This window comes from Trichosurus vulpecula, chromosome 2, assembly GCF_011100635.1.
Source record: "Trichosurus vulpecula isolate mTriVul1 chromosome 2, mTriVul1.pri, whole genome shotgun sequence".
Classification (NCBI taxonomy): Eukaryota; Metazoa; Chordata; class Mammalia; order Diprotodontia; family Phalangeridae; genus Trichosurus; species Trichosurus vulpecula.
In genome coordinates this window covers 50,252,534-50,274,824 of record NC_050574.1, presented here as the reverse complement: position 1 = coordinate 50,274,824, position 22,291 = coordinate 50,252,534, and the positions used below count along the sequence as shown (strand labels likewise).

Sequence of the window (22,291 nt, the reverse complement as noted above, 5' to 3'; positions counted from 1 at the left end):
AGAAAACCAAGCCCCAGAGAAGGAAACTGGAACCACAGAATCTCAAGAGTTGGAAGGTACCTCAGGTAGCATCTGGTTTCCAATCCATTCCATGCTTGTTGACTCAATGATTTGATACCAGAACAAAAATATCCTTTGAGATGATGCTGACTAGCAGTCACCTAACCTCTTCCTTTTTTTTTTTGAGGCAATCAGGGTTAAGTGACCTGCCCAGGGTCACACAGCTAGTAAGTGTCTGAGGCCACATTTGAACTCCTGACTCCAGGGCTGGTGCTTTATCTACTGCGCCACCTAGCCACCCCCGTTGATGATGTCCTGTTAATGATGAGCTCACTGCCAGCTTTTTTTTATTTTTGGGAAGTTCTGATTTGGGGGACATTTTTTTCCTTTGGGCACGAAGCCAAAAGTCTTCTCTGCACAGTTTCCACCCAGTGTTCCTCATTCTGTCTTCTGGGGGTGAGCAGAAGGAGTCTAATTTATTCCCTCCCCATGACAGCCCTTCAAATATGTTGAGAACAGCCAGCACTGAATGTAAGCTCCTTGAGGGGCTGTTTCATTTTGGTCTTTGCATCTCCTATGCAGCCAGAGACAACATGGGAGTTAACATACAGCAAGTACTCAATCAATGCCCACGGACTGAAGGACCTCAGACTCTTTGGTCTTTTCTCCTCTGGTTGGAAATCCAGTCCTCTCACCATCCTGGTCTCCCTTTTCTGGGTGGTCTCCACTTTGTCCTTCTCTTTCCTAAAACATGGACACACCCCCAAACTCCCCACCCAGAACAACATTGAAGAGAATGCACCATTAGTGTTACCTTCCTTGTGAGGGTCACTGGGGTTGGTTGTATGTTTGCCTAGATGTGATTTCACTGGAGGAGGGATGGGACTCCTGGTATGGTTACTCTTTCCAATGGTGCAGATTAGCCACTCATCTGCAACCTAAGTCTTGAAAGTTGTCTGAAGGTACTTAAAGGTGAAGTGACTTGCCCTGTGGGACCTGAATTCAGGCCCTCCTGACCCTGAGCAGAGCTCTCCAAAAACTAAACCTCTCATTCCAGTTACCAATATTCCACTTACTGCAGCCTAGCATGGCATTGGCATCATGCCACACTGTTGACTCATCTCAAGCTTGCAGTCCACTAAAACCCCCAGATCTTTGTCATGGGAACTACTGTTTAGCCCATCTCAGCCTCGTGAGGGTGATTTTTGGAACCAAAGGATAGACGTCAACATGAGGGATGGCAGCTAGACTTGGGGCGTCACTGGCTTCTTTTAAATCCCAACCAAAATCCCACCTTCGATATGAAGTCTTTCCCGGCCCTTCTTAATTCCAGTGCCTTCCTGTTAATTATTTCCTATTCATCCTGTACATAGCTTGTTTGTATATATTTGTTTGCATGTTGTCCACCCCATTAGACCAGGAGCTCCTTGAAGGCAGGAACCATCTTTTGCCTCTTTTTGTCTTCCCATGGCTTAGCTGTAACCAGAATGGCCTTTGTTTTCTTTGAGTGACTCAATTTATCTCAGTGAGCTTTGCTGGGTGCTAAGCCCCAGGCCCAAACCCCATTAGGTGTTAACCTAATCCATGTGGATGTGAACCTCCCAGGGTCCTAAGGGGAGGGACCAACTCAAGAACCAATCACCAGAGCTTGAGCTCTGGTAATTCAGATGATGTCTGATGATGTCTAAAGCCCTATAAGAAGGGAGGACAGAGCCCTTTGTGCGGGGCTCTGGAGATGGTGTTGATGAGGAGACTCTGAGCAGCTGTAGCTAAGGAGCCCTCCAGCTTGTAAACCCAGATGCTGAAACTTTGTTGAACTCTGGTAACTATGTGTTGGGATTTGAATCAGACAAAGTCTGTTGATGTTTGAAATTTGTTTGCATTTTGTTTTGAAGTTCAGGGTGCTGGGTTTTTCCCCTGAACTAACTGAATGATATTTGAATGCTGAATTAAAAGTAAGCTCGTCAACCCCTTCACCTTGCTTTCCTTAATTAAGCAGATCAGAAGAACCTGTGCTGTTGGCAGCTTTCTGAGTGCTGGCTGTGGGTGAATCTTATACCCCCACAGAAGCTGCTAGCCAGATTGTTGAAACATTAGCACAGTGCCTAGAATACAGTAGGCACTTAATAAATGCTTATTGACTAATTGGCACAGGGAACTCTCTCTAGCAACGGAAACTGGGCCATTCTCTGGAACTTATAGCATTTGGAGAGCTGCCTGGAGCACAGAGAGGTTATGGAACTTGCCCATGGTCCCATAACCAGCAGATGGGTTGAATTTGAACACAGTTCTTCTCTCTACTGCGCTATGTTGCCTTTCTATGATAAAGCTGATAACACACAGTCTATAGCTTCATCCAAGTCATTGATGAAACTGTTGAATGGGCTAGTTCCAAGGAGACAGATCCCTGGGGCACTACACCAGAGACTGACCTTCAAGCTGACATCTACCTAACAACAATTACTTTTTGGGAGGAAACAAGTATTTTTAAGCACCTACTGCATGACAGGTGCCCTGTGATCTCTTTTGACCCTCACAAAAACCCTAGGAGGAAGATGTTTTCATGAACTTCACTTTACAACTGAGGTACCTGAGACAGAGAAAGGTTAGGCCACTTAACTAGAGTCTGAAGCTGCATTTGAACTCAGGTCTTTGTGACTCCAGGCTCAGAGTTCTATCCACTTCAGCTGCTTCTAGATCTCTGAATTATACTATCTTATAGCCCAGCAGCTCTCACAGTTTTTGGTCTTAGACCACTTTTACACTTATAGAAATTACTGAGGACACTGTCCCCCAAAGAACATTCTTTCATATGGGTTATATTATCTGGAACAACTATGAAAATAGTTTGGACCTTGGGGATCCCCTGAATAAGTCTCAGAGATCCTCAAGGGGCCAGGAACTGCCCTTTGTGAATCACTATTATAGCCATGGAGCAGCTAGGTGGTGCCCTCATGCCTGGACTGGAGTCAGGAAGGCTCATCTTCATGAGTTCAAATCCAGCCTCGGGCAATTAGCAGCTGTGTGACCCTGGGCAAGTCACTTAACCCTGTTTGCCTCAGTTTCCTCATCTGTAAAATGAGCTGTGTCTTTACCGAGAAAACTCCAAATGGGGTCACAAAGAGTCAGACGTGACTGGAAAACGACTAAACCACGACAAAATGGTAGCCCATGTCCTTCAATCCTATTCACAAGGAAAGAGAGCTTGAGAGGCAATGTCAAAAGGTCTGGCTACTTTGCCCAAGAGCTGGTAATTCTTCTCCCTGGCCAGACAGGTCCCTTTTGTCCCACCCCAGAGCCATGATCCGCCCCCCAGGCTCCTTTATGGTCACTTCCCACACCCAAGAACAATAATGGTAAGGAAGTTCCTCTTGTTGGGGAGTCTATCCTTAATCTTTGCTGCTGCAGGGATCTGGATTCCTCTGCCCAAACATTTGTGCCCCCGGGTGGGACTAGAAGGGACCCCACCACACGCTAAGGAAGCACAACCCAAACACAGACATTAACTCTGCCTTTATTTTTGACTCTCCCAATGCACCAATATATACAGACTTTATTTATACATAAATAATATACACTATATATACTTATTTATTTATACAGAGGCACACATCTCTCTCTCTCTCACACACACACACACACACACACACACACACACATACACACCCTTGCACAAGCACGCATCTTTAGAGAGGTGAGCTTTGTAAAATCTAATCCTGCCCTTAAGCCCGTGAGGACAGTACCTTGATTGGCAGTTGTGATGTTCATATATGTATATATATACACATATATATACATATATATAAAACGCATATATATTTATTTTAAAAGACCATTTTCTCCAAAGATTCCCTCCCATACCTAGAACCCCAAACCAAAAGAAAAAAAAACACCCTTTGAAAGTTTTTTTTGTTTGTTTTAAAAAGTTTTCTCCCCCTTTAGCCAAGAGAGCTCCTCAAGCCCTATTTTACCCTACAAAGCAGCTGGCACATGAAGAAGTCACTTCTTTTCCATCTCAGTTTGACCCCAGCCTGACAGAAAATAGAGGAAGAGTCACTGTGGGAAATCAATGCCCAGGGAGGCCAGGGTGGCATGATGCCAGTCCCAGAGCAGTGCAAGGCACCGTGCGAGACAAGCAAGAGTGAGTGAGGTTGGAGGAGTGAGGGTGGGCTAGATCATCAAGGGAACCTGCCAGATGAGCAGGGTGCTGTCTGTCTCGCTGCCCAAGGCTGGCCTTCCACCACCACCAAAGTTGCGGTATCCCTGCCCTCCAGAAATGATGGCCACTGAGGAGATCTCCTTACGGTGAGCATCGCGGGCACAGGGCCGGCTGCGGACCCAGACATCGGGGTCATCTGCCATCTCGTAGATAGAGCCATCTTCCTCGCTGTGGGCCAGGGCTGTCCCATCGGGGTCTGGGGGGTCACGGACTGAGAGGAGGGGTCCTGGCAGGTGTGCCGTGGAGCGCAGGCGGTACTGAAGGAGAATGCCCTTTTTATGGACCAGCTCTCGGGTCGGGTGGCTATCTGGTGCAGGTGGAGGCTCGTGGGATGGACCCTCACCTTTCTCCTCTTCTGCCTCATCCTGGTCACTCCTCAGGATATCTGGAGCCAAAGTGCTGGTGGCCACAGCTAGAAAGTCCACTGGCCCACAGTGCCCATTGAGGGAGACCATGCCTTTTCCTGTATGGATAGAAGACAGCGGTCAAGGGGTGACTATTACAGACAAATGCTGATGAAGGATTTACAGCTGGGACATCAAAACACAGAATGCGACAGCTAGAAGTCACCTTAGAGCCTGAGATGTCAGAGATGGGAGAGTCCTTAGAACGCAGGATGTCAGAGCTGGGAGGGCCCTTAGAACACAATGGCAGAGCTAGGAGGGCCCTTAGAATATAGAATGTCAGAGCTGGGAGGGCCCTTAGAACACAGAATGGCAGAGCTGGGAGGGCCCTTAGAATATAGAATGTCAGAGCTGGGAGGGCCCTTAGAACACAGAATGGCAGAGCTGGGAGGGCCCTTAGGACACAGAATGGCAGAGCTGGGAGGGCCCTTAGGACACAGAATGGCAGAGCTGGGAGCGCCCTTAGAACACAATGGCAGAGCTGGGAGGGCCCTTAGAATATAGAATGTCAGAGCTGGGAGGGCCCTTAGGACACAGAATGGCAGAGCTGGGAGGGCCCTTAGGACACAGAATGGCAGAGCTGGGAGGGCCCTTAGAACATGGAATGTCAGAGCTGGGAGGGCCCTTAGAATATAGAATGTCAGAGCTGGGAGGGCCCTTAGGACACAGAATGGCAGAGCTGGGAGGGCCCTTAGGACACAGAATGGCAGAGCTGGGAGGGCCCTTAGAACACAATGGCAGAGCTGGGAGGGCCCTTAGAATATAGAATGTCAGAGCTGAGAGGGCCCTTAGAACACAGAATGGCAGAGCTGGGAGGGGACTTAGAATATAGAATGTCAGAGCTGGGAGGGCCCTTAGAACACAGAATGGCACAGCTGGGAGGGCCCTTAGAACACAATGGCAGAGCTGGGAGGGCCCTTAGGACACAGAATGGCAGAGCTGGGAGGGCCCTTAGAACATGGAATGTCAGAGCTGGGAGGGCCCTTAGAATATAGAATGTCAGAGCTGGGAGGGCCCTTAGAACATGGAATGTCAGAGCTGGAAGGGCCCTTAGAGATGATGTAATCCATTAATGTAATCCCTCATTTTATGCCTCACAAAACCAATAACTCACATTTCTTTAAGAGTTCTAAAGCCTTCCCCATAGCCCTGCAAAGTTGGCAGTACTTATCCCCAATATTTGTTTTTACTGGGCCTGTGATTTTGTCGGTACAGGGAACATACCGGTACAAGGGAGGTAAGGAACCTCCCTTACCAGTGCAGCTCAGCACATACTCTGCAATTTCCTAGTCTTTGAGAGTTGTCCAAGACGTTGAAAGGTCAGTGGACTTGCCCAAGGTCACACAGCCAGCATGTGGGAGAGACAGGATTTGAATCCTGACTTCCTGACTTTAAGGCCAACTCTACTCTGCACACAGTTGCCTCTTTCACTAATGAGGAGATGAAAACCCAGAGGGGCTTAAGTATGAGTCATAGATAACCGAAAAGAAATACAATTTAATTTGTTTTAATCATGGTATCTAAGGCTGGCCTTAGATACCAATTAGTTCCACCACCCCCTTACTTTACAGAAAAGGAAACTGAGGGCCCCAAGGACTTGTCTCAAGTTATCCCCAGGTAGAAAGGAATCGAGCTAGGACCAGAAGACAGGCCTCCAGAGCCAAGGCTCTTTCCCCTACCCTACAATGGAGAGTTCCATCGTTGGCACTAGGGTCGTCGGGGTTTCTTCAATAGATAGAATCAGGGACGTAGATTCCCATGGAGTGTAGTTAAGGAGAGGGTCTGAGGGACGGCATTGCCAGGAATCCACACAGTCACTGCCTGTCTCTGCTCAGGGCCTGATTCAGCCAAGGTGCCAACATCAGAAGCCCGCACAGGAGATGGCCAAGAACGTGGCACAGTCAGCGTCAAGGAAAAGGCTGACCAGAGAGAGGCTCCAAGCAACCCAAAGGCCACCTAGTCTGGAGCATGCAGGAGATCCAGAGTCACATTCTGCTTGGGACCTTTCACTCTCTGCACTGCACTTAAAATGAAGGGGTGGTAGCAGAGATTCTGTAAGGCTGCAAAGTAAAGTAGAAAGAACACTGGCTCCAGAGTCAGAAGACCTGAGTTCAAATCCCACTTCTGATGCTCATGACCTGAGTGACTTTGGAAAGTCATTTAACTGCACTGGGTCTCAGTTTCCTCAGCTGTAAAAATAGAGGGGTGGAACTAGCTGGTCTCTGATACCCTTCCAGCTCTAGGTTCATAACCTTTGAAACTGTCAAGCCCTAGAATTCAGGAATGGGGAACCCGGGGCCTCAAGGCCACATGTGGTGCTCTAGGCCCTCAAGTGCAGCCCTTTGACTGAATCCAAATTTCACAGAACAGATCTTTTTATTAAGAGGATTTGTTCTGTGAAATTTGGATTCAGTCAAAGGGCCGCACTTGAGGACCTAGAGCACCACATGTGGTCTCAAGACCCCAGGTTCCCCACCCCTGTCCTAGATACTATTAGTTCTCCCTTTTATAAAATGGGGGTGATAACAAACAAGCAAGAAACACCTATTAAGCACCTACTATGTGCCAGGCACTGCTAGAAATGCAAAGACAGAGATAAAACAGGCCATGCCCTGAATGAGATTTCATGCTATAGGGGGACAAGAGAGAGAGAGAGAGAGAGAGAGAGAGAGGGAGGGAGGGAGGGAGGGAGGGAGGGAGGGAGAGGCAGGGAGGGAGAGGGGCAGGGAGAGAGAGAAGAGAGAGAGAGGAGAGGGAAGAGAGAGAAGAGACAGAGAGAGATCTCAATAGATACAAGACAGTTTGGCTGGGAGGTACTAGCAGCTGGCAGGGGGGTTGGGAGCCAAGGGAGAGAGGGACCAGGAAAGGCCTCATTAAAGAGGTGGCAATTAATCTGAGATCTGAAGGAATCTAAGAATCCTAAAAGTCAGAGATAAGATGGGAGAGCATTCTAGGCATCGGGGCAGCCTGTGCAAAGGCTTGGAGATGAAAGTTGGAACATTTTCCATGAAGAATGGCTGGAAGGTCAGTTTGGAGAATAATACAGAATAAGACTGGAAAGGTAGGCTAGGGCCAGATTATAAAGGGCTTTGAATGCCACACAGGTTTGTTGAGACAAAAAGCCATTGTAGACTTTAAAAGGACTACATTAGAAATGAGAGTGATTATTTTTTCCTGCTCAGATGACCCCAGATCTATGTCCCCCACACAACAGATAAACAGACTAAGCCCCTCCCCTGCTTCCTGGCTAACAGCCCTTTGGTGGAGGTGGTGGGAGGGGGGTCTCTCAGTGCTATGTCTCACCTGTGATCTTGGGAATACCCTCCAGTCGGGGGACAGGCAGCAGAACGATGATGCCCTGGTCAGTGCCCACCCAGAGCTGGCCCTGGCAGATGAGCAGGCTGGTGACACAGACGTGCTTCTGGCCTGGGAGGACAGATGAGAAGGACAAGAATGGTTAGGGCTCTGTGGTTTATAAAGGAGAGCCACCCAGGCCTCACAAGCAGAGCCTTTGGCTTACAGTCTGGAAAACCCGGGTTCAAATCCCACCGGTCCCTGTCAGCTCAGTGACCGCAGGCAGACCTTTCTGAGCCCCAGTCAGGGAAGGGCTGCGATGTTCCCCACGCTGACAGAATCACAGGCACCTGATGTACTGATGGAGGATCGGGCGGATGATGATAATCCCGCCTCCTTCCCAGGATTGTTGTGAGACCCAGATGAGGTCACAAGCATAAAGTGCTTTATAATTCTTGAATCACCACGTATGCACTAACTCTTACGAGCGCTCCTGGTGAAGTGAGGTAACATCCCTAATGTACTCTGCAAATTTCAGAAAGCACTATGGCGGGGAGGGAAGGATTTAGAACTCACAACCTTATAAAAGTGAATGTTGAAAACTAAAAATTAACTAATTAAAAAAAGAAAATAAATGAAAAAGTACTATTAAGATATGAACTATTGTCATCATTACTGTTAAAGTCATTTATATTCATTATATCACAGGACCCCTGGGAGGGAGAGAGTGCAGGTTTTAATTTAATTTTAATTTTACAGATGAGGAGACCGAGGCCCAGATCTGGGAGAGGGCTTCCTTGAGGAAGCACGGTGCCACAGATTGCTGGATTTGGCATCAGAGGACCCGGGCCCCATTCCAGCTCTGCTGCCCAGACTCTACGTGACCTTGGGCAAGTGCTCTCAACTCTCTGGGCCTCGGTTTCCCTACCTGTAAAATGATGAGGTTGAACTAGATCAGATCAACCCTACTTGTGTCTTGCAACTCCTTGTGTTTTAAACACAGAAAATAAAATGTCAAGGATTACAGAATGAACCACTTTGACTGAAATACAGTTATCACCATATTAAAAAAAAAGTTCACAGACTCTGGGTTAAGAAACTCTGGACAAGACTGATCTCTGAGGTCCCTGCCAGCTGGAACAGCTATGGCATATTATTATCCCCATTTTACAGAGACAGAGCTTGAGGCTGAAGACAAGGGTGTGACTTGGCTAACGTCACAAGGTTAGTGAGTACTGGGAATCGGGCCTGGGCTCCAGCTCTTCCGATTTGTAACCTGGACCCTTCTGTTATGAGATGCTATTCTTTTCTTTTGAACTCTGGGTTAGAGAGAAGAATAAGTGCTAGGCAACACAGGACACGGGACAATGCATGGAGGTGTATGATGGTAAATGTAAAAAAAAAGTCAAAAAACCTTTTTTCCACTTTTTCACTTTAATTTGCATCATTAGCATTTTCTCTATCATTTTTAAGTCTACACAATCAATAATAAATACCTTATTATTTACATCATTAAATCAAGCCTTGATCTGTATCATTTGCCAGTTTCCAGGGTATAAAAGGCTCACCCTGAACATTTAACAATAGGCTCCCTGGTTAGAGCTGACTCTGTCATTTGCCTCGGTAGAGGCCATGAGAGGAACAGGACCCACAGGATAAGCACACAGGCCTCCATCAAGGCTGTCCAACGACACAGCACTTATACAGCATCTTGAGGTTTATCAATCACTGTGCATGTATTATCCCCTTCAATCCCTCAGAATAACCCTATAAAGTGGGTACTTCTTACTATCATCCAGATTTTATATGTAGGGCATATAGGTGGCACAGTGTCAGGCATGGAGTCAGGAAGACTCATCTTCATGAGTTCAGATCCAGCCTCAGACACGTAGCAGCTGTGTGACCCTGGGCAAATCACTTCACCCTGTTTGCCTCAGTTTCCTTATCTATAAAATGAGCCAGAGAAGGAAATGACAAACTGCTGCAGTATCTCTGCCAAGAAAACCCCAAATGGGGTCATGAAGAGTCAGACACGACTGAAAATGACTGAATAAGATAACCTTAAAGAGGCTGTGAGAGATTAAGTGACTTGCCCTGCATCACACAGCCAAGTAAACACAGGGTGACTAAGCCCTCTGTGCCATCCATAGACAAGGAAGCAGCCGTTGGCAGGGGGCAGATTTCCCCCTGCCCTGCCCCTCACTGGAGGTCTGGATTCCCATCACCTAGCCCAGTAAGTGGCACATAGTGAACACTCAATGGCTGAGTGACCGATCGAGGCCCATATGTCAGGGTTGTCGGACAGGCGCTGCTCATTTGGGTGGGGGTTGGACCAGATGCCCTCAGAAGCTCCTTCTGGCTCTGAATCTGAGATCAGGGCAGAAGGGGCTGGCCCAGGTACACAGGGATCGGCCAGTTCAGCCCAGGTGCCCAGGAGGTGCCCACCTCCGATGATGGCAGAGTGGAAGGATGGGGGCTGGAGCAAGACGAGGAGCATCACGAGAGCCGATGATGTGCCAACAAACCCTTGCAAGGCACGATTTCCAGGCTCCGTTTTACATTCTGGATGCATGAATGCCTCTGCTTTGCTCAAACAGCGCACCCTGTTGTTTCCAGGCACCGACAATGAAATGGGATAATTCGCCGCCGTGAATTAACATGTTTCTGATGTCAGGCTGGATTAGTTCTTGCTGCATGATCAGCCCCGTGCTGTCTCCTCCTTTTAGGAAGAGCAGTGGTCGTGGGAAGGAAGGGGAGAGGGAGGGCGCGGGGAGGCAGGGCCCCTGGAACCCCTCCAGGCTGGAAAAGAACCTGGAAAAGGGGACAGGGAAGCCAGGGAGGAGGGCACAATCATAGCGTGTGAGACTTGGGAGGGACATACGATGGGCCAACAGAAACAGGACCATGGAGAGGGCTATGTGGTGACCTGGATAGGGCTCTGGCTTTGCAGTCATCTGGAGTTTATCATCATCATCGTCATCATCATTATTGACGATGATGATGACGACGACGATGATGATGATGATAATGACGGCAATGGTGATCGCAGCTAACATTTCTATAGCGTTTATAATGTGCCAGGCACTGTGCCAACCACTTTACAATTATAATCTCATTTGATCCTCACAACACCACCAGGAGGTAGGGGATACTTATTCTCCCCATTTTACAGATGAGGAAACTGAGGCAAACAGGGTAAAGTGACTTGCCCAGGGTCACACAGCTAGTCAAGTGTGAGGCTGGATTTGAACTCAGGTCTTCCTGAGTCCAGGCTCCAGCGCTCTCTCCACTAAATTCCTATTTCACAAACTTATGTGAGATTATTTGAACCTAGGTTCCCTGACTCTAAAGCTAGTATCTAGGCCTTGGATAGCCTTCTCTACCACCCGTGCCCCGTTTTCCCCTATTGCTACAAAACTAAACCAAAAGTATCGAAATCAATCCCCCCAAACCATACCTGTAGAATTTTTGCTGTTGCGTTGTTTCAGTCATGTCCAACTCCCTGTGACCCCATTTGGGGTTTTCTTGACAAAGATACTGGAGTGGTTTGCCATTGTCTTCTCCAGCTCATTTTACAAATGAGGAAACTGAGGCAAACAGGGTAAAGTGACTTGCCCAGGGTCACACAGCTAGGAAGTGTCTGAGGCCTGATTTGAACTCAGGTCTTCCCGACTCCAGGGCAGGAGCGCCATCAGCTGCACCACCCAGCTGCCTCGGTTCTAATTGTAGAATACGTATGTGGAAATCTCACAGCAGGGGTGGCAAAAGGAGGGATCCATTTTTCCCTCTTAGGCAGGGCTGCCATCTTCTACCGTATACCCCAATTGTTGATCTGACCATTGGGTAATACAATACAATGGGAGATAATATGCCCAGGCCCTAGTAAGTAATTAGTGAGGGTCTATTGAATTTGAATGGCATAGAAGAAAGGGCCCAGGTTGAGGAGGCTTCTCAGCCCTTAGTAGCCATGAGACCTTGGCTTAGTCACCCTTCTGAGCCTCATTCGCCTCACCAGTAAAGTGGGGATAATAACCCAAGCTCTCCTGCCTACCTCACCAGGGGCTATGAGGATGGGTTAAGAAATGCTGGTGATTGTGTTATATACCTTGATAGACCGTAACATGATAACACAATAAAGTCCTTTGTCCCTTTAGAAAGAAAATGTGCAATTAATTCAGAGGGTCACTGGTATTATTGAAACAAATTGGGGAACAGAGTAATATCAGAATCAAGGCAGTGATTGACGAGGAAAATGGAGCTTTGTCAGGTACGATGCAGAAGGCTGACGAGCTAGGGAGCTCTGAGAGTCGGTGAGGAGAGTGTGACCAGGGATGCCCAACCACAGGCAGTGCTGAGCACTAGGCCTTAGGAGAAGCCCCAGGGCCTAGCAGAGTGCATCAGGAATAGCCTGGTGTGGTGGAGAGAGCACCAGACAAGGATGCAGATGATCTATCACAACCTCACTATGACCTCTCCTCTCTGAGACTCAGTTTCCTCCTCTGTAACATTAGGTGGTCAGACTAGATGGTAACCAACGTCCCTCCGAGGTCTACTATTCCCCTTGGCAGTGTTCTAAGGGGCCTCCCAGCCCTGACATCCTGTGTTCTAAGGGGCCTCCCAGCCCTGACATCCTGTGTTCTAAGGGGCCTCCCAGCTCTGACATCCTGTATTCTAAGGGCCCTCCCAGCTCTGACATCCTGTATCTAAGGGCCTTCCTAGCTCTGAGATTCTGTGTTCTAAGGGCCCTCTCAGCTCTGGCATCCTGTGTTCTAAGGGCCTTCCCAGCTCTATGACTTCTGAGCCATAAAAACATAAATAAATATGAATGTTTATATGAGCAAACATCTGATATTCCTCCCTATCCCACCTGGTACTGGGGTATCTGCTGGTCAAAGGTTAATTTTCTCATGATATTGTGCCCTCGCAAGACCTCATAGAACAAGCATTACTAACCTCAAGTCAACTCCCTCACTCCACCCTACTCTCTGCCCCAGGGACCTGTGGACAGATTTCAAGGGGTCCATGAACTTAGATTGGAGGCAGGGGAACACAACAGCTTTACTTTCACTAACCTCTAACTGCAATTTAGCATTTCCCTCAATTATTTAAAACCATGATTCTGAAAAAGGTCGCTGAGTAGCACGAAACTGCCCTAGGAGACCAAGACACAAGGAAGGTTAATACGCCCCACCCTGGAAGGTCTCAAGTGATGAGTCTGGTAGTGGGAAGCTGGATGGGTGGGAAAGCAGAGAAGGCAGAGGGAGTACCGACAGGAGGATGACTTGTCTGCAGACCCCTTCCTGGGGCCCTCTCTGATCTCCCCCATCTCTCCAAGGGAGACATAGAGATGTTCACAAACAGCATGGGGGAGGGGGATTCTAATGGTGGATAAATATTTTATCACAGAGAGTTCATGCTGCAGTGTTCAACTCACCAAAGCCATCTATCTGTAGATATACAACTTTAAAAAGCTCTGGCTCTCGGAGAACATTTTATTAATGACCTGTCTAGTTAAGAGGAGGGGGGAGTTAAGGTTCAGAAATGCATTAATACCAGTCAGGCATTGGGCTGGAAAGAGGGGGATGGGAGAAAGAAGTGTGATAAATTTTTAACAGAGGCAAAAAAAAAAAAGAAAGGCCACATTTACAGGAGAAACAAATTTATTACTAATTATGCAATTACTTCATTTGGTGGTGTGGGGGAAAGGAAAAAAAAATACTTAAAAGCCTTTAAAAATATGTCTAATAAAGAATTTAAGAATCCTGCTTAATCTTTTCTGGCTGGAAGGGGAAAATTGGTAAGGAAACAGTCTGCACATCACTCTAGAACAATTCACACACTTGTACGCTGGCCTAGAACAACTCCCACATTGCTCTAGAACCATGCTGCCAAACTCAAAGAGAACAGATCCCTACAAGACACATATTGACTTTGTTGTTGTGTAGTCAGATCTGACTCTTCATGACTCCATTTGGGGTTTTCTTAGTGAAAATACTGGAGTGGTTTGCCACTTCCTTCTCCAGCTCATTTTACAGATGAGGAAACTGAGGCAAATAAAGTTAGGTGACTTGCCCAGGGTCACAGAGCTATTAAGTGTCTGAGGCTGAATTTGAACTCAAGAAGATGAATCTGACTCCAAACCCAGCCCTCTAGCTACTGTGTCATTTAGTTGCCCCATATATTGGCTTAGAAAACCATGCATTAACATTAGCTATGTTGTACTATATTTTCATTTATTTTGTTAGACACTTCCTAGTTACATTCTGATCTGGTCTGGGCTGTACCCAGGAGGTCTGTAGGCCATGAGTTTGATAACTCTGGTCTAGAATGACTCACTCTTGTCTAGAATGATCATCTCCAATGGCTCACATGCTGATCTAGAATGGCTCCCTCTGGTCTAGAATGGTGATCACCAATAGCCCATCTGCTGGCCTAGAATGGCTCATGTGCTGATCTAGAATGGTGATGTTTGATGGCTTGCATGCTGGTCTAGAAGGGTGATCTCCAATGGCTCACATGCTGGTCTAGAATGGTGATTTTCCAATGGCTCGTGCTAGTCTAGAATGGTTCACTCTGATCTAGAGTGGTGATGTCCAATGACCTGGTCTAGAATAGTGACCTCCAATGGCTCACATGCCAGTCTAGAATGGCTCACTCTGGTCTAGAATGGTGATTTCTGATGGCTCGTGTGCTAGTCTAGAGTGGCTCGCTCTGGTCTGGAATGGTGAAGTCTGACGGCTCACATGCTCATCTAGAATGGTGATCCCCAATGGCTCACATGCTAGTCTACAACGGCTACACATGCTGGTCTGGAACAACCCACATGGTAATTTTCAATAACCCATGTTCTGCTCTGGAGCCATTCATATGATGGTCTCCAGATATTATCCTTCATCTCTACCTGTGGACAAAGGGGCCTATCCAAAGGGCTTTGGGTGCTGACCAATAATATGAGTAAGGCAGAAAAAAAACAGAAAAAAAAATTGCAAGTGAGATTGGATCTGGTCAGCCTCCTTCGTACCTGGGGCCTCAAAAGACACCCTTCTTGAGATCACAGAATCAACCAATTCCAACAAGTCAGAGCCAGAGAGGGCCTTGGGCCCTTTGTAAAATACAGCTCCTATCTAAAGCAGGAATCTCCTCTTTCATATCCTTAGTAAGTCTTCACTAGGCCTTTGCTTAAAACCTTCCAGGGACAGGATCCTCACCCTACCTTACAAGGCAGCCCAATCCACCTTTGGACAACTCAGAGTGCTAGAAGTTTCTGTCTACGGAACTAACAGAATGTGTCCTAGACATGGAATCATTGGACCTGAGTTCGAATCTCAGTTCTGCTATTTCCTGGCCAAGTCATTATATGCCCCTGGGCCTCGGTGCCTATCTATCCAACAAGAGAGTTGAGATGGCCCCAAAGATTCCTTCCAGCTCTAGGGTTCAGTCATCCTCCTGTGGGTGACTTCCTTTAGGTCACACAGAATAGGTCTTTTTCACCACTACAGCCCTTTCAATAGAGAAGGAGAGCTATCATGTTCCCTCAGGGTCTTCCTTCTCTAGGTGAAATAAGCCTCCCCATTTTCTTTAATTGATATGATATGGGTCTCTCTCAGTTTGAAGGTTGAGACTCTACTCCCCTATGCTGCAACTAATGGGTCTATAACCCATCCTGTCCTGAGAGAAAAAGTGACAACCCTTTACAGGCTCAGCATACATGCGTGTCAGACTGAGTACCACCAGCCAACCTGGACCATCTGGCTGGATCTTGTAGCAATTAGCTCAGTCCCCATCATCCTCATGCTCCTGGCCTCCAGGCTCTAACTTTGTAGGTCCCAGGGCCCTCTGAAAGCACTTAGGTACCAAGCCTGGCTGTGGACGAGACAGCAGAAACAGGACCGAGCAGCTGGTGCCCTCTACAACACACTGACTTCTTGGCTGAGGTCATCTCAAGCCTGGGTTCTGTCCATCTGGTGCAAACTTTAGGAAGCATTAGGGCTCAAGATGGACAAATTCTCATTTTGGGGAAGGGGAACTTGCTGCCTGCTTCATTGAGATGGGCAGTTCTGCTGTTGGACCAGGAAAGATGGAGCTGGAGCCCCCAAGCCAGATGTCAACCCTGAGATCCCTGGTAAAGCCTACCCAGGCCTGGGAAGCTTCCCTAGAAAAGCAGAGGGAGACAATCTCTGGGACACCTCTGGGAGGGCAAGTTGATTATAGCATCCAACCTCATTCCCCTTATGAATAGAACCACGCAATTATAGGGTTTAGAACAGGAAAGGATCTCAAAGGCCAAATCTCATTTAAAGATGAGGGAAAGGCTGAGGGGTTCAGTGATTTGCCCAAGGTCACACCCAGGTCAGAATTCAAGCCCAGGCCCTCTGACTCCAAAAGCAGTGTGCCATTACAACTGACCCTTTTTAACTTCTTCCTCAGAGGTCATCCTGTCATCATCTGTGCACTGATGGAAACTAGTCAATTATTTGGGGGTTTCTAGGAAATTGATTAGCAATTTCCCTTATTAAATAAACAAAATTTTAATTTTTTAAAACATTGCTCTCCCCCATTATTCATTCCTGGGTCTCAGCCCATTACCCATCAACCTATGATTCTGTCTCTAAGGGCTGCCCAGAAGAGCCAGAGCCGGGAGTGGCAAGGCCCAAGACTCATCAATAACCAATGAGGTCTCATCCTCCTTTCACTGCCCTGCTATGAGTTCTTGGGTTCTTATGACCTGCTTTTACACGGATAGGCATGAGAGAGGGGGAAGAAGACACAGGTCTAGATTAGATCACCATGGCCATCCTCAGAGGCTTGGCCATCATATCCCAGGCATCTTACAGCTCCTCTTAACAACCCCTTCTGCAGTGGGCGTCTGCTTATGTGCTTGCTGTGTACCATAACCAAGGGTAACAACAAGCATGAAGCCTGTTAAGAGAAGAGAGAATGTCATAGCCAAGAGGGACCTTAGAACATAGACTGAGGGAGATGGAAGGGACCTGATAATGTAGTGTATCAGAGTTGGAAGGGATGTTAGAACATAGACTGTAAGAGCTGGAAAAGACCTCAGAGTGTCAGATCTGAGACTGAGAAAAACCTTACAACAAAGACTTGTGGGGGTGAGGGGTGGGGCAGGGAGGCAGACTTTAAGACTTTAGAACAAAGAAAATCAGAGCTGGGAGGGCCCTTAGAACACAGAATGGCAGAGCTGGGAAGGGACATAGAACACAGAATGGCAGAGTTGTAAGGGGACTTAGAACACAGAACGGCAGAGTTGGGAGGGCCCATTGAACACAGAATGTCAAAGGCAAGAGGGATCTTATAGACCTTATCTAACCTTCTTATTTGATAGCTGGAGACACAAAGATCTTAGCAGTTGAGATATCTCCACAGACACACTGCACCTTTAGTGTTCTGGGTCTGTCTAGGACTTAGGCTTACCTGGCATGAGGAAGGTGGTCCGTGTGGCAATGTTGATCTCCTGGAGGTGTTCAAGAGTCTCTGTGTGGAAGAGGCGAATGGAGGATCCCAAGGAAAAGGCCATCCAAACACCACTGCCCGCCTTCACCATATGCGTCACACTAGCCACCTCATCCTGGTGCGCCTCAAAGCTTTGCTGTAACACACAGGGAAGGTGTCAAATGTCAGGACACGGTGGCCCAGACTCAAGTAGCCAGAGACAGCCTGTGCTTTCCCCACCTCGAGGCCACGACTGACAGAGCCTGGCCCAGGACGACACACCTATGGCCAAGACTATGGGCTTCTAGGAAAAGAAGATGCCCAACACTACCCCCACCCTCTCCTGCCTCCCACCCCTCTGACATGTCCTCTCCCTGACCACCTAAACTATCCCTGCATTCCCTGCTCAGATGAAGGGTCCAGAAGATAGTGGGTAATCCAAGGAGAGAACAAGCCGTCAGTCTCTGCCATCCTCCTTCCTAACCCCCAGCAGCCTGAGGGGGAGAGAAATGCATGGACTCAGCACTGAAACCCCATCAGGATGCAGAGCCCCAAAGGACAAGATCTCAAGATGTCCAACAAAATCGCTTTTCTAAGACAGCCATTGATAGTGCAGTAGTGAGACATAAGGGTAGTGAGGAGGGGGAAACACTAGGAGAGGAAGGGAGAGGACCCTGGGTAATGGGAGAGCGAAAAGGGGAATATTTGGCTCCCTGGAAGAAGGAAAACAGGTGAGCAGCTACCTAAGAAGAGGCTGTTATTCTCTCCAGGGCAGGCCCATCCACGGAGGCTAAATGTTCTGGGGGCTTGGGCCCTTGGAGATACCTTACAATCCACTGTGGTGGTAGGTACCCCCAAGGTGGAGATGGTTCCTGCCCATCAGATTAGATGCTCTGGGAGGGCTGGGAATATGCCTCCTCCCTCAAACTGGAAGCTCCCAAAGGGCAGGGAATTTACCTTCTTCCCCCTAGACTGGGAGCTTCTTGAGGGTATGGGCTTTGTCTCCCCTTCCCCCCTCTTGCAGCTCACAAAAAGTAGGAATTGTCTTCTCCCCCTGTCTGTCCCATGGTACCTGGGCACTGATTGTGGTACAGGCTGGGATACTGTGGTCCTCCGCGGGGTTGGAGAGAGCAATTAGAAGCTTCTCCCACAGAGCCCGGGAAGGAGGAGGAAGAAAATGTCACTCAAGTTCCCCCAGAGGCAATGAAGGCACCTCAGGTTTTGCCTTGCACCCCTACCACCTGCCCACAGACCTGGTCAACCCTAAGCCTCCACTTTTCCTCCTAGACAGGCATCTGGCACATTACTACAAGGAGATCTATACCTGTTCTCTTCCTAGAGATCACCCCTCATTTTATACAGTGGCCTTTGAGGCCCAGAGAAAGAAAACAATTTGCAGATCATCACACAGCTGGCAAGGAGCAGAGCTGTATTTGAAGCCAAGGCCAAACTCTTATACCAGGCTGCCCAGGCTGGGGACTTGGGGAGACCCATCTGGTTTGCCCTCCTCAGGAATCACAGCAAGCAGAAGAGGAAACAGCTCACACGCAGGGCCAAGAGACAGCAATCCCAATGACTGAGGCTTACAGTTTTCCAAATGCTTTCCATACCTTCTCTCATTTGACCCTCACAACAACCATTCCAGGAAAGTGGCAAAATTGTACCATGGCTCTGGAGTCAAAGCCCTGGGTTCAAATCCTAGTGCTCTTCACTGCCTCTGTGTCTTTGGACATGTCACTGAATGGCTGTGGGCCCACTACCCCAACTGTAAAATAATGACGGTGGACTAGATGTCCTACTCAAGTCCCCTTTCCTCTTTTACAGGTGAAGGGGTTAAGGCTCATTGAGGGGAAGTGGCCAGCAGATGGTTACACAGACCGAGCTTGAGATGAAATTTAGACCTAGGTTTTTCCTTCCCCTCTACCACCCTTCCTCCCCTAAAGCAATTCTGGGCCTCGGAACGTCTGGGAACCTTCATCTTACCCGTAGTGAATAATCTCTCAGTAAAACTCTCAATTAAAGTGATAAATCATTAATCAAATTAAATGCTGCCATGCAAGGTCTAATCTAAATTCTCATATGTCAGGCATATCAATTATGATGCTGAGTTGTGAGAACCACAGGCGGGATTCCTCCTCTCTCCATTTCTCTCCATTACCACCATCAAGCTGACCTCTTTTTATCAAAATCTGCCATGTGGGAGACTCCCCAGCTGGGGAAGGGGATCTAGCAAAACTTCACTTAACAAGCACCAGCCTCATGAGAATCCACCTCCTCCATGAAGCCTTCCCAGATACCTCTTGCTCCGAAGATTTCCTTATAGCACTTTAACATAGAGCTCTCCACTGTCCTGATCACAGGTCAATGACTCCAATCAATCAACCAAGTAATCAGTAAACATTTACTAAGCGCTTACTATATGCTAGGAATAGTGCATAGATGGCTTGCTTATCAAAGCTACAGATGACCCGAATGGCAAAGACCAACTAACAAACTAGAACAGGGGTTCCAAAAGGATCCAGACAGTACTGAATATGCCCAAATGCCCTACAACAAAAGGAGATAGGAATAAATGTAAATTGCTACATTGGGGCTCAAAAAATCATCTTCCCAAGTAAAAGATTAATAGTAGCTTATCTGAAAAGAGATATGGGGCATTGGAGAACTATGGCCTCAGTAGGAATCAGTGGTGCCAGGACATTTTGATGGAGAGGGGGATGGCTGTTCTCTAGTATACAGTCAACAGTGGTACTGAATTGGAGTTAGGTTTATTCTATTTAAGTCAACAAGCTTCCTAGGTGCCAGGGACCGTGCTAAGGACCATGCTAAGGGCTGGGGATACAGATAAGAGAATAGTTCCAGAGGGAAAAACCAGGCACAGTGAGAGGAAATCATAGAAAAGATGACTCAGGTTTGACATAAGGGAAAAAAACTGAGCCGTCCCAAAGTGGAACGAATGGCCTCAGGAGGAGGCCTCCCTGCCTTCTCCCTTCTTTTTTGCCCTCCTGAGTTAGCTTCTGACTTTTTAGACTTTGCCAACAATGCCTCAACATCTAGGGCCTCATCACTGGGCTCTTTTCAGCCTTCTCACCCTGAAACACCCCTCTGCCTTGGTGACCCCTTCTTCTCTCCAGCCTCCATTTTGAGGAAGTGCCCAGGACAATCTTTATTCCCTTCCTGGCTTCACTTCTGCCCCGCTCAGTGGGTACTTTCCTCCTCTCTTTACCCCTCTCCTCAACTTTTCAATTCCCTCTTTTTGTCTTGTATCCCCCCATCAGAGTGTAAGCTCCTTGAGGGCAGGGACTGTCTTTTTTTTTCTTGTATTTGTAGCCTGAGCACTTAGCACAGGGCCTGACACACAATAAACACTTAATAAATGCTTGCTGCCTCCCCTTGCTGTGTGTTGCCTTGCCCTCAGGTGAGGTCTCCAAGCAAAGGCTGGACAGCCACTTGTGGAGTTTCTACAAGGGACTATTGTTCAGACATTTATGAGTCTCCACAGCCTCAGAGCTCCAAACTACCTTAGAGGCTATGATTCATACCATTAGACCATAAGCTCAGGGCCTATGTCATTTCCCATCTTTGTCTTCCCAGGGTAGAACATTGCAAATACTATGTCCCTAATCGATCCTAGTTCCAAGAAATCCTCAGTTCCTTAGCCCTCCTGCTGCCAACTCCTGTGTTTCCATAAGACCCCTGACACCCTTCACCCTTATCCCCAAACTCAGAGGTACAGAGTGGTACTGATTCTTGGAGGGGGTCACAGCCAGATGGACAAGGAGACAAGATGGAGATTCAGCCCATAGTGTACCTGGGCTAGGACCCCCGATGGCACACAGCTGACAAAAGACATAAGTATCCCTGCCAAGTCCAGTGGATCAGAGGAAATCAAAGAATATCAGTGGTAAGGGGGAGTTTAGAACAGAGACTGCCGAGCTAGGAGGACCCTTAGAACCCAGAATGTCAGAACTGGGAAAGCCCTTAGAACCTAGAATGCCAGAGCTTAGAGGGATCCTAGAACACAGAATGTCAAAGCTAGGAGGGCCCTTAGAACACAGAAAGTCAGAGCTGGGAGGGCCCTTAGAACACAGGATGGCAGAGCTGGGAGGGCCCTTAGAACAGAGAATGTCAGAGCTTAGAGGGATCCTAGAACACAGAATGTCAAAGCTAGGAGGGCCCTTAGAACACAGAAAGTCAGAGCTGGGAGGGCCCTTAGAACACAGGATGGCAGAGCTGGGAGGGCCCTTAGAACCCAGAATGTCAGAGCTTGGAGGGATCCTAGAACGCAGAATGTCAAAGCTGAGAGTGGCCTTAGAACACAGAAAGTCAGAGCTGGGAGGGGCCTTAGAACACAGGATGTTAGAGCTGGAAGGGGCCTTAGAAGAGAGAATTTCATGGCTATGAAGGATCCTAGGGATACTGGGGTCTGAGAAATCCTAGTTATCCTCCCTCCATTTTAAGGATGAAGCAGCTTAGGCTCAGATTAGTTAAGCAACCTGCCCCAGGTCACCCAGCTAGAAAGGAGCAGATCTTCACATCCTCGTTCAGCCATCTTCCTGCTGACCCGGAGCAGCCCCTGCCTGCCTCAGAATCACCAAGCTGAGCTAAAGTCAAAAGTGTCAGTCCAGAATTAAACTTGATCTGAAGCAGTGGGCACAGGTCTACCCTGCCTGCATGTGATCCCTCAGAATTCAATTAAATACAAATACTGCAGAGAAATCTATTCTGGTTTCTCTGGAGCAGTAACAAGCCTGCCTCTGGCCCTGGTGGGACTTTAAAAAGGTATGTGCAAGCCTGCTGAAACCAGAGGGGAATTGATGGTAATCCATTCCCTTCCAGGCACATCTGGGGTTTGTCACACCAAACATGACCTCATCCCTCACAAAATGGACCTGAGTCTCTGTTTCAAAAAATATCTTCTTAC

General features: G+C 47.9%; 1 protein-coding gene across 4 annotated transcripts in view; it reads right to left on the bottom strand.

The window, feature by feature from the left end:
* Positions 1–3,497: 3,497 nt before the first annotated feature.
* Positions 3,498–22,291, bottom strand: part of ARHGEF10L (Rho guanine nucleotide exchange factor 10 like) — a 232,632-nt gene continuing 213,838 nt past the window's right edge. For all 4 annotated transcript variants that reach the window (XM_036746730.1, XM_036746734.1, XM_036746732.1 and 1 more), the window contains 3 exons: positions 17,350–17,524; positions 7,927–8,049; positions 3,498–4,682 (listed from right to left, as the gene is read on the bottom strand). In XM_036746730.1, coding sequence (XP_036602625.1) covers positions 4,171–4,682; positions 7,927–8,049; positions 17,350–17,524 — 810 coding nt within the window. In that variant the 3' untranslated portion in view covers positions 3,498–4,170. The remainder of the gene's footprint in view (positions 4,683–7,926; positions 8,050–17,349; positions 17,525–22,291) is intronic.